This window comes from Hyla sarda, chromosome 2 (genome assembly GCF_029499605.1).
Source record: "Hyla sarda isolate aHylSar1 chromosome 2, aHylSar1.hap1, whole genome shotgun sequence".
Classification (NCBI taxonomy): Eukaryota; Metazoa; Chordata; class Amphibia; order Anura; family Hylidae; genus Hyla; species Hyla sarda.
Window position 1 is genome coordinate 248,865,267 of NC_079190.1, and position 12,320 is coordinate 248,877,586.

The window sequence follows — 12,320 nt, forward strand, 5'->3', positions numbered from 1 at the left end:
AAAACTGTCAAAATAACATGCAGAGGTATCCTTGCTCAGACAGGCACAGGCCCCATTCATTTTAATGGCCCAAGCATAGTAATAGGGTTATTTCTCGAGCGTATACAAGTTTTGGCTCACACTGAGAAATGTGGCTTGCAGCACTTTTCAGTCCGAGACAAAATTGGGAAAATGTACACAGTGGGAAAATTACCCGAACGTAGTCAATTGAAAATGAATGGTGGGGCCTGTGAGTGTCCAAGCATCAATATGTCAACATATTATTTTGACAGTTTCCCAACATATCCGTAACTCAGAGGCACAAATTGTGGTTTGAACCTAGTCTTACTGTATCTGCAAATAAGATATGAGAAATGACTTACCAAAGGTCCTGCTAACCCACATAGCTGCTTAACTTCAGCTATGGGATTAGGTGGGATAGTCTGGCGTATTCTTTGCAGAAAAGCACTACAGTGTTTGTGTAGAAGTTGAGAAAATCTTTGCATTATTCCATTCAGCTGATCCTTCATAATGATATCATGCTCCATCTGCTAACTATAGACAAACTAAGTTAGGGAATTCACTGGTAACGTTCACATTTGCTTGAATACTCTGCATGTATTCATTAACAAAAATCTTTTATCTATTAAAAGAAGTTTAATAACACACCTGACCCAATTCTTCACAAACAAGGCTTTACATTGTTATATGCTGTAACATATTCTTTTTCTGCTGACAAATAAAGGGTCATTTTTGACTGTAAAGATCTTTTACAATTTAAAGAAAATGTAAGAAAAAGCCAAAAAAGTCAATTAAACACTTAAAAAATGCTAAAATAATATGAATAGATAAAAGAGAAAAAAAAGGTGTTTACTGTCACATCTAGTGACTGTCAAAGTGTTGTGTTGCAACATGTGAGTTATCGCAACCTCTTCACACAATTGTCCAAAATCCAAATTTAATTTATTTTAGGTCAGCAAGTTGTTTGAAACTTTACAATCATTAACCTTATTGGTAGGGGTGTGAATCGCCAAGAATTTGGCGATACGATTCGAATCGCGATACCAGTGTGGCGATTCGATATATCCCGATATATCGCGATAACATCTAGGTGACGATACATCGCGATATATCCCAATTCTGTCTAAAAAACAATGTCTTTTACTAAAACTTTACTTTAATTTTATTTTTTTATACACTTTATTAGTCTTTTAGGAATCATTAGAAAGCGATCCACCCCACTAGCCCACCAGGGAGCATTCACAGATCCCTTTAGACACTGCTGTCAGCTTTGACAGCGGCGATCTAAAGGGTTAATAGCCAGCCCCCGGCTACTGAGAACAGCCGGGGGCTGCAGAGTATGGAGCAGGCACGAGTCGGGAGCCCGCTCCATACACACTGCAGAGCACCGCATGCTGGATATTAGCGGCGGTGATTCATCAGCGGCCCCCAGCTACTGAAATCAGCCGGGGGCCGCAAAGTATGGAGCGGGCACGAGTCGGAGTCAGATCCGGACATGCTGTTCCGGTCGTCAGGAGATACAAATTCCACATCACTAAAAGAATCGATTCAAAAATATTTTTAACCAATTCAGTATCGGCAAGTGAAAAATCGCAGTGGCAGTATTCCAAAAACTACAGAAAAAAAAACCAAGTGGAAACTTAGCCTAATATAGAAAAGTAGTAACTGCCCTTCATACTTTGTCTCCTTTTATTATTCCAACCTAGTTTTTGGTTTAAAAAACTGAAAAATACCCAATCCAGACCTGCACATGTACACACATCCTTAGGCCTGGTTCTCATGTAGCATCTGTGATACAGCTAAAACTGTGCTAGTCATTGCAGTTTAAAGGGGTACTCCTGTGTAAAACTTTTTTTTTTTAAATCAACTGGTGCCAGAAAGTTAAACAGATTTGTAAATCACTTCTATTAAAAACATCTTAATCCTTCCAGTACTTTTTAGGGGCTGTATACTACAGAGAAATCCAAAAAAGAAATTAATTTCCTCTGATGTCATGATCACAGTGCTCTCTGCTGACCATTTTAGGAACTGAGTAGGAGAAAATCCCTATAGCAAACATATGCTGCTCTGGACAGTTCCTAAAATGGACAGCAGAGGTCAGCAGAGAGCACTGTGGTCATGACTGCAGAGGAAATTTCTTTTTTTTGGATTTCTCTTTAGTATACAGCCTCTAAAAAGTACTGGAAGGATTAAGATTTTTTTAATAGTTTACAAATCTGTAATTTACAAATCTGTTTAACTTTCTGGCACCAGTTGATTTAAAAAAAAAGTTTTCCACGGGAGTACCCCTTTAACTCCTTCCCAACCCATGATGTACACTTGAGATTCCAAATGCGGGCAGAGCCGACCAGCGCCGACTGAAACAGTGCACTGTGCAGTGGAATCCCATTGCTAAATTTTGGAGCAGAATTTCAAAACGGAATTCCGCTCAGAAATTCTGTAATGTGAAGCCGGCGTTACAGCTCAGGAACCTGGCTCGCACTGTAATGCACATTGGGAGGAAAAATCTGGCCTGGGATTATGTATTAAATGGGAGCCCACTAGGGACGACTGACGTGGAAAAGAACTTGGGAGTTTTAGTAAACAGTAAATTTAGCTGTAATGACCAGTGTCGGGCAGCTGCTGCCAAGGCAAATAAAATCATGGGGTGCATCAATAGGGGCATATATGCCCACGACAAGGAAATAATTCTACCGCTGTACAAATCACTAGTCAGACCACACATGGAATACTGTGTACAGTACAGGGCACCAGTGTACAAGAAAGATATAGTGGAGCTGGAGAGGGTTCAAAGACGGGCAACCAGAGTAATACGGAGAATGGGAGGACTACAGTACCCAGAAAGATTATCAGAATTAGGGTTATTTAGTGTAGAAAAAAGAAGGCTTAGGGGCGACCTAATAACTATGTATAAATATATCAGGGGCAGTACAGAGATCTCTCCCATGATCTATTTATACACAGGACTGTATCTATAACAAGGAGGCATCCTCTACGTTTAGAGGAAAGAAGGATTCTACACCAGCAGAGACAGGGGTTCTTTACTGTAAGAGCAGTGAGACTGTGGAATTCTCTCCCGGAGGAGGTGGTCATGGGGAACTCTGTAAAAGAATTTAAAAGGGGTCTGGATGCATTTTTGGAGAGTAGTAACATCGCTGGTTATGTAAATTAGAATTATAGGGACAGAACGTTGATCCAGGGATTTATTCTGATGCCATATTTGGAGTCGGGAAGGAAATTTTACCTCTAGTATAAGGGTTTTTTGCCTTCCTCTGGATTAACTCAGTAGGGACTCATTAGGGATATATGTTGAACGTGATGGACTCTGGTCTTTTTTCAACCTTATGAACTATGTTACTTTACCCAGCGGGTGTCAGCTGCTAACTACGACTGAAAAATGACCAACATCAGAGATCATCTAGTCATTTTACTGTTTAAATGCCACAATTAGAGATGAGCGAACTTACAGTAAATTAGATTCGTCACAAACTTCTCGGCTCGGCAGTTGATAACTTATCCTGCATAAATTAGTTCAGCTTTCAGGTGCTCCGGTGGGCTGGAAAAGGTGGATACAGTCCTAGGAAAGAGTCTCCTAGGACTGTATCCACCTTTTCCAGCCCACCGGAGCACCTGAAAGCTGAACTAATTCATGCAGGATAAGTCATCAACTGCCGAGCCAAGAAGTTCGTGATGAATCGAACTTACTGTAAGTTCGCTCATCTCTAGCCACAATCAAAAGCTATCAAGGGGTTTAATAAACAGTTTTTGACTGTTCAAATTATTAAATTATCACATTTCTGATCCCACATGTTCAAAGACATAAATGCAAAGAAATTACAAATGACAAAACTGCTGATTTTTGGTTACATCACATCCTACTAAAAAATTACTAAAAAGTGTTTAACCCCTTAATGACCAAGCCCAATGAGTTTTTTAAATATTATTATAATTTTTTTTTTTATGGCATTCACTGTATGGTAAAAATTATGTTATTTTTAATCAGTGGGTTGGTATGATTATGGCGATACCCAATTTATATAGCTTTTTAATGTTCTTTTTCCCTTTTCTCAACAAAATCCTTTTTTCCCCTTTTTTGTGTTGTCATGTTCTAACAGCCATAACTTTTTTTTTCTTTTTTGTCTAACGCCATTGTGTCAGGGCTTATTTTTTGCAGGACAAGCTGTACTTTTTATTGGTACCATTTTTGTGATTCATGCTACCTTTTGATCTTTGTTACTCCATATTTTGGACCAAAATTTGTGCTTTTTGCTTTTTTTTTTTACATTCTTCTTACGGTGTTCACCTGGCGGGATCAATGCAATTATCAATTTATTGTGCAAGTCAATTATTTATTTTTCCCTGCAGTGACAATATATGGTTTTATTGGGAAAGGGGTATTTATTAATATTTTTTACACTTTATTACTTAATTTAAAACCTTATATTTTTACTTTTCACCTGTTATACTATGCTGCAGTTCTGCATTTGTACTGCAGCACAGTATAACTGTCAGTGCGCACTGACATTTAGCCTGTGCGATCCAGCTTATGGCTGGACCTCACAGGCTGCCGTGCTAGGCAGACAGGAGGCCATCATCTGGCCTTCTGCTGCCATGGCAACCAACAGGATCCCGCGGTCGCATTGCGAGATCACCGTTGGTGTACAGGGGGAGCCCTTCCCCCTGTCAAACTCATAGATTCCGTGATCAGGACTGATCACGGAATCTACAGGGTTACTGCTGCCGAGACCGGCGCGATCCCCGTCGCGGCAACTGCGGCGGGACCCGGCTGTGATTGACAGCAATGTCCCGCCGGCGATCTCCTGCAGCGTATGGCACAGAGCAGGAGATCACTATGACATATGCATACATCCAGTTGCGCTAACAAGCTAGCAACTTGGACATATGCATACGTCCTGGGGTGGGAAGGGGTTAAAAAGTAATGTTTTCTGTGTAACAAAATTTCGCAATTCCATTTTCTTTAAAAAATTTGCCCAAAATATATATTTTTTTCCGGGTTTATAATGAATTTTTTGATAAAATGAAGGGTGGTATAAAAAATTACTACTTGTACTGCAAAAAAGAAGACCTCATATGTCAGTGAAAAAATAAAAACGCTATGGGTCTTAGAAGGTGAGGCGGAAGAAAAGTAAGGCAGAAATCAACATTGTGGAGGGGGGCGGGGGGTTGAAGGTGGGTCAGGAAACCTGTTACCATTTTTACGCTACCTGTACCATGAGTCATCAGGACAGTCACCTCTTCTACCTGCCCTTCAAAAGGATAGGGGATATTATGTCTGATCGTGGGGTGTCCGGCCTCTGGGACCCCCCGCTGATCTCTGTGCAGCACCCTATCATGTCTATGGAAGGGTCGTGGCGTCACAAGGGGTGTGGCGTGACATCACGACCATGGCCACCCGCACCTAGCATTTTGAACATAATGTTCAGAACGCCGGGTGCTGCATGAAGATCATGGGATGGGGGTGGATAGGGGATAAGATGTCTAGGGGCAGAGTGCCCCTTTAAATCAATATTTAGTGTAGCCACTTTTTGCCTACAAAATAGCATCAAATCTTTTAGGTGCAAATGAATAAAGTCAGAAACAACTGCATGGGAAGCTTAAAATTGGACTAGGAACTGCTCTTAATGTTGCACCTATAATTAGCTATAGGCCCACTCTGTGCCCACTTAGTTATAGGCTCCTCTGCTCCTGGAATCCTTTGCTAATTTAAAGAAATAATCTGCCCCAAGACATCTTATATCCTATCCAAAGGATGTCACGCAACACCCCCTCCATTCATGTCTATGAGAGGGGGCACGATGGCTAGTACATAGCCATCATGACTCCTCCCACAGATGTGAATGGAGGTGGCGTGACAGCTGTGATCCTTTGGGCAGGGGATAAGATTTTAGGGGTGGAGTACCCCTTTAAAGTAGCCTGTGGCCAGTGTGGAGGTGTGCAGGCCGGCCGGTGAATGTAGTGTTAGGCCAGAGCTTTCCAAACTTTTGGAATGTTTAATCCCCCTAGTCCCATTTTAACACCCCCTTGTTCCACATAATTCCCCCCCCCCCCCATCACCCTGTGTCACATCAATCTTCACTCCCTCCCCTCCTTCCTCCAACCCCCTGCTGTGCACTTCTTACCTGTCCAAAGCGCACTCTGGCAGGCTCAGTTGCAGGCGCTTGGCTTCTCTGTGGGTCAGACGTCCTCTGTGCTGCATTGATGAGTGATGTCCTCTCACTCTGTAGTGTGACGTCAGGGGCATCACTCGTCAGTTCCAACAGCCACTGCTGCTTACGGATTTAAAGTGCTGTTTGGACAGCCCTGTGCTAAGCAAAAGATTTGGGGCAATGATCCCTTTAACAGAGCATGTGCCTCGAACCTTGGCTAGCAATGCCACTTGATCTTCTTGTTACTCCTTCTTGGTGATAATCATGTTCATGTGTAGAGCATGGGTGCGTGTCATCATTTGACCAGGTCACCTGATCTGTTTCACTGACGCAATACCCGAAAGGACCGTAGGCATGGCATATCGAGCGGCACGTGCCAATGACAGCTGAAGTCTGCAGGTGACAAAGCTTTGGTCACGAAACACTGCATTGCGGTGGTGTGACCTCCGTGTCCTGGAATCTGACTTTGCTGTTTTTTTTCTGATGTGTTGTTTTAGTAGCATAATTTCTTATGCCATGATTTTGCAATATATGTATTGTAATATTGCTTAGCATACTATAGTGTTGTGCGGCAATTTTTCAGGATACAGGGTGCCACCTTTTTCCCTCTTTTCCCCTGCTTCGGTGGTATACCTCCTGTTTTTATGTATGTGTGTTAAATAATCAATAAAGTACTTTAGTTTTTTTCTTAAAATTACTCAATGACTAGTCTAGGTTATGGGTATAGAAGACAAGACACATTTATTGTAAAAATGTACAAATTTTAGACTTAGGTATACAGAAAATATTATCTGTAAAAAAAAGTGCAAAATTCAAATGCACTTACATAATGACAAAATTAACATTTATGGCAAAAATACATAAAGGCTTTAAGGATCTTCAATATGGTCACTGTTGATCACTGAAGCAGCATGTTGTCTTTGAGGAGATACAACACACAGTACCACCAACAGCAATAAAAAAAAAAGGCCAAATTCATTTGCTCAACTCAAGCATTTCTCACTTGTCTTAGACAACCATTAGATATGTAATGATTAATGGAACTTTGCTTTGAACATTAAAAACAAAATATCCACATCTTTCAAAGAAAATATAGTTTCTTGGGAGGTGTTTTTACTGAAAGGTATATTCATATATATATTTAGATTTTTTAATTGAAGAGCCGAGGTACATGCTCTCAAATCACCCAAGTGCAAGTAAAAAGTGCAAGTGTTCACACAAAAAAACGTGCACATCCCTATTTTTGTCCCAGTTGCAAGATGGAAATGTTGGAATTGAAGAAATTATTTAAAAAACAACTGTCCCTTCTATATCACAGTAACCTATCAGCACTCTGAAGAAGTTCTGAGCAAGGACTGCAATGTAGACTGTGTATTGCCTTGACACTGGTTAAACTATTTTAACTATATGCAATCACTTTATCCATTACCTGTAAAAACTTTAATTATGACCCCAATAACCAGCACCATTATGGCTATACAGACAACAAGACCCCGTCTGAGCATAAGCTGTTTAGTGGACAAGACACCAACTACAACTACATTGCAAGCCTCCGATGGATCTTCTTGAAGAATCAGATGCGCTGAATGGTTTTCATTAAAGGGGGCATCTGGTAAGATGGCTGCACCAGCAGTTATACCTTGTTCCACAGTGTCAAAAGAGTGAATGTCCCCTAAAGCATATTGGAAAATACATGCATGTTAAAACAGTTAATAAGATGAAGCCAACTCATCTTACATAAGTCATTGTAACACTACATCAGGAACATGAGAACATAAACAACACAATAAGGATTTTTTTTAGGGGTGCACAATACAATATGTTTTTAAATTAATTTAAGAACACTGAGGGAGATTTACTATTGCAAATAAAACCTGGCTTACATAATGTGCACAACCCTGTATTTGATTTTAGACACTCTTTTCCCTTGCTCAATATTGACAATCTTTTAGTATTTGAATTTAGACAATATTTTGCCTTGCGTTGATCAGCAAAAAAAAAAGATGCATGGCTTGTGTGCAACTCTACACACTAAAATTTGTGGTACAATATTTTGGAGTAGAAAAGGCCACCTAGTCATTAATCTAAACTTAGAATAGGCAGTCTAAAAATTTGGCAGTTCTATTAAACTGCACAATTTACTGTGATAAATCTGGTGCATTTTTAGATTGTCTAGTCTAAGTACTTTCTTCATTCATGCATGCATGCATACCATTCTACCACAGATGAGAACTAGGTATCATTTTATTGTAATGAAACTCTCTACTGAGGAGTTCTCAGTGTTTACTAGTACCTATAATTGTAACATACTAAAATATTATTACAATGTGAAACACAAACTTACCATTTGTAACCATGCCAAATCCTTTACCAGAGCTCTCCACTTGTGAAATTGTGGGTACATTGTCTTCTTTCTTTACTCCTGCACGAACTTGAGCCTACAAAAATAACACTCGGATACTAAAAATATAACATGTATCCCTATGGAATTTTGTAAATTTAACATTAAATGTGAAACTGCTGTTTTACTGTGTGATGCTCTGTGGGGGTTCTGCAGGCAGACAAACCTGTTGACAGACTGAGAAAGCAGTAAGTATAGGAAAACCAATACAAATTTCACAAAACTTTTGATATGTCACAGAGACATGTCAAAAGTATTGATTGGTTGGAGTTCGGAATGAGCCAAGAGAAGAACAAGTCTGAGTGCCTTTCCCTATCTCACTGCATGCTTTATAGACTTACTATAGAATCTGTGTTCCACAGGGAGATGGGCAGAGTAGCAAGCAGTAGAAAGAAGCATTCATCTGCACACTTCTCCTGATTTGTTATAACAATTGGTGGGGTTCTGAGCACCCAGACCCTAACTGATCAAAACTTTTGACATGTCTTGTCAAGTATTGTGATTGTAATGCTTGAAATATTATTATTTTGATCAAGCAAGGCCTATCTACAATTATGCATGCTGGTTTTGTTTTAATATAACATGACAGGTATCTATGGCCACTTCAGTCACAAACCAGAGGATAATTTAATAAAAAAACTAAACTGATTATGGGATCATAATTACCTCTTTCATGGCTTTGTTCCAGTTCATGCGCAAAACGTAGACCATAAAAAAGGAGGCTTGTAAAAAGACCGGGAATATCATTCCAGACCATAGACCTTCAAAACGTAAACATGATTTAAGCATCCAAAGAAAAATTTGCTTTAGGCTGTGTTCACAAGTTCAGGTTTTCAAAGCAATTATTGAATACAAAGCCAGGAACAGATCATAAATAAAGGACATGTGTAAAGGAGAGACTCAGACTTCTCTTTTCAAATTAATTCTTAGCTTTGTAATTAATAATTCAATTAAAAACCTAACAAATATTGTAGTCAATCAAGTTACAATCATAGTACCTACCTATTACTCCAAGTTTTGCCGCAAACATAAGTGAAATTCCTATTGGCAAACCCAAAAGATAATAACCAATAGCATTTGTAATTGCACCAATCTTTTGCTTCCCAGATCCTCTAAGTATTCCAGCACAAGTGCCCTAAAATAACAATTGTACATAATTATAAAAGGTTGTGCTAAACTATACATACATATATAACATGTATTTCTAGGTACTTACAGCTGTAGCATCAAATATGTGAAATGGTGCAAAAATGAGCATGAGACGTGAAACCAGGGCAATAATGTCCCTAGAGAAAAAATATAGGAAAGTTCAATAGCCCCAAATTGATGTGCAATATTTTTGACCGAACAGAAGTTAAATGCATTTGACAAATATAGGTTATCTAAATTTATTAAAGAATCTTTTTCACACAGTGTAACAAATCACAGTTAAAATCACCTTTATGGACATAACTCTGTGCTCTCTCCTGTCCTATCACACAGGAAAGAAACGAAAAAAAGGACCGACAAGTGGCGCCTCATGTATTACCCCGGGATATACGTGGGAGGTGTGAGGAATGGGGGATGTCCCTACGGGGCTTCTAGATGGCCGCTCACCTCAAAGTGGAAATAACAGGCATATAACCCCTATTAAAAGGGGGTACCAATGATGGTGCGTCGCTGCTCAGACAGTGGGTAGCAGGAGCCGACCCAGGTCATCCTGTAGATGCAGTAGGAAGGAGTAGAAAAGAAACCCTTGGATACCGGCGCTGCGACTTAAAGCATACAGACAATGACGTCCAGGGTGAAGTAAAAGAATCCTCAGCAGGACCGTTTATTGAACAAAAACAAATAAAAGGCAATGGATTACACGTTTCGGGAGGGCTCCTTTTACTCACCCTGGACGTCATTGTCTGTATGCTCTAAGTCGCAGCGCCGGTTTCTTTTCTACTCCTTCCTACTGCTATCACACAGGAGAGAACACAGAGGAGTGCTAGCCCACCCTCACTTACTGGAATTTGTCCCTGCCTGTGCTTCAGCTTGGACAAAGTCATGATTTTATAAGCCATGATTTCTATAAAAAGGAAATACGTTTCTTATGAAGTGTATTAGAAAGGTTAATGTTTTGCCAAGATGTACAACATTTAAAACGTTTTTGAATCTGACAGCGCCAATTTAACATAACTAAATGTAAAGTGAAAGGATCTGAAGATTTTGCGAATGCACTGTATTTTCAAGAACAGTTTTTTTCCTAAATCAGGTACTTTCTCAATGTTTTTCTTGTGGTGTGGTAATAAAAGTTTTTTAACCTTCAAACCTACAATTAATATCAATTATTGTACCAATAAGAGGTGAATAAGAGGTGCTAAAATAGGAGATAATTTAAAGGGGTACTCCGCCCATAGCATCTTATCCCCTATCCAAAGGATAGGGGATAAGATGTCAGATCGCCAGGGTCCCGCTGCTGGGGACCCCCGGGATCTCCGCTGCGGCACCCCGCTATCATTACTGCACAAAGCTAACTCGCTCCGTGCGTAATGACGGGCAATACAGGTGCTGGAGCATTGTTACGTCACTGCTCCGCCCCCTCGTGACATCACTGCCCGCCCCCTCAATAGAAGTCTATTGGAGGGGGCGTGGCGGCCATCACGCCCCCTCCCATAGACTTGCATTAAGGGGGCGGGCTGTGACATCACGAGGGGGCGGAGCCGTGACTTCACGATGCTCTGGCCCCTGTATCGCCGGTCATTACCTACAGAGTGAGCGTGCTCTGTGCACTATTGATAGCGGGGTGCTGCAGCGGAGATCCTGGGGGTCCCAAGCAGCGGGACCCTGGCGATCTGACATCTTATCCCCTATCCTTTGTATAGGGGATAAGATGTCTAGGGGCGGAGTACCCCTTTAATGTTATAAATATCATAAATGAAATATCATATCATTTACCAACCTGTCTGAAGTGAAAACATAAGCAACCACATCTTTTAGCCCAGCCAGCAGACTACCAGTGACAACAGCAAAGAACACTAAAACAAAAAAGTAAACTGTGAATATATACAAGAAAAATCTGAATTGGTATATTGCAAAGATTTTGACATTTTTTACCATCAAAAATATATATTTGTACATCTAAAAATGTTTTTTTGATGTTTCTATGCCCCCTTGTTCCTGAGAATTAGAGATTTTCTATTTGGTAAACTATCTACACTTTTCCCTGAATAGTCAAGTGGGCGTGAACTTAATTTTGCCTAGTATTCACATCCCTTTTTAAAATTTAGTTTACTACACCTGACTATTTAGGAAAAAGTGCAGATAGTCATCCCAATAGTAAAATCCTTATATAGTGGGAATAGTGTTGAGAGCCTAGCAATTAAATGAAAACAGTGTTGGAATTAGAGCACCAGACACAACTAAATTATCTAAAGAACAATTTTTTCTGTCCTCTGTTAAATATATTATTAATTGTATAGATAATAAAACATGTAAATGTTACATGCTGTTAAAAAAATTACCGTATCCATGGATGTTATGACATATACATACATAGTATGATGCCATCTGGGTTTAAAATGAATGGAAATTTGCATGTTTACCTACAGAGCAGAGTTCTGCTGGTTCTACATTTAATTCTCTATGTACTGATTTTCTGTTCACTGCTGAGCAACCAGTGAAAATAGCCCTCTTTCCTACTTCCCTGCTTAATTTCCAAAGGAGTGCATATTGTGAATTGCACATTGGAAATACCTTCACTACTTTGGATGCCAAAAAACCTGTTG

General features: G+C 40.0%; 2 protein-coding genes across 4 annotated transcripts in view; both read right to left on the reverse strand.

Moving 5' to 3' along the window:
- The window catches only part of LOC130355965 (multidrug and toxin extrusion protein 1-like), a 94,793-nt gene extending 94,266 nt beyond the window's left edge, over nt 1-527 (reverse strand). For 2 of the 3 annotated variants that reach the window (XM_056556904.1, XM_056556905.1), the window contains exon 1: nt 363-525. In XM_056556904.1, the coding sequence (XP_056412879.1) occupies nt 363-509 (147 nt within the window). In that variant the 5' untranslated portion in view covers nt 510-525. Of the gene's footprint in view, nt 1-362 lie in introns of all 3 variants that reach the window. The other variant, XM_056556903.1, reaches the window with a different exon arrangement.
- A 6,931-nt stretch (nt 528-7,458) lies between these two features.
- LOC130355966 (multidrug and toxin extrusion protein 2-like) overlaps nt 7,459-12,320 on the reverse strand; it is a 71,301-nt gene continuing 66,439 nt past the window's right edge. Inside the window, exons 12-17 of the mRNA XM_056556906.1 lie at nt 11,495-11,570; nt 9,785-9,854; nt 9,571-9,703; nt 9,235-9,329; nt 8,512-8,605; nt 7,459-7,839 (exon numbers count right to left, since the gene is read on the reverse strand). Coding sequence (XP_056412881.1) covers nt 7,586-7,839; nt 8,512-8,605; nt 9,235-9,329; nt 9,571-9,703; nt 9,785-9,854; nt 11,495-11,570 — 722 coding nt within the window. The 3' untranslated portion in view covers nt 7,459-7,585. The remainder of the gene's footprint in view (nt 7,840-8,511; nt 8,606-9,234; nt 9,330-9,570; nt 9,704-9,784; nt 9,855-11,494; nt 11,571-12,320) is intronic.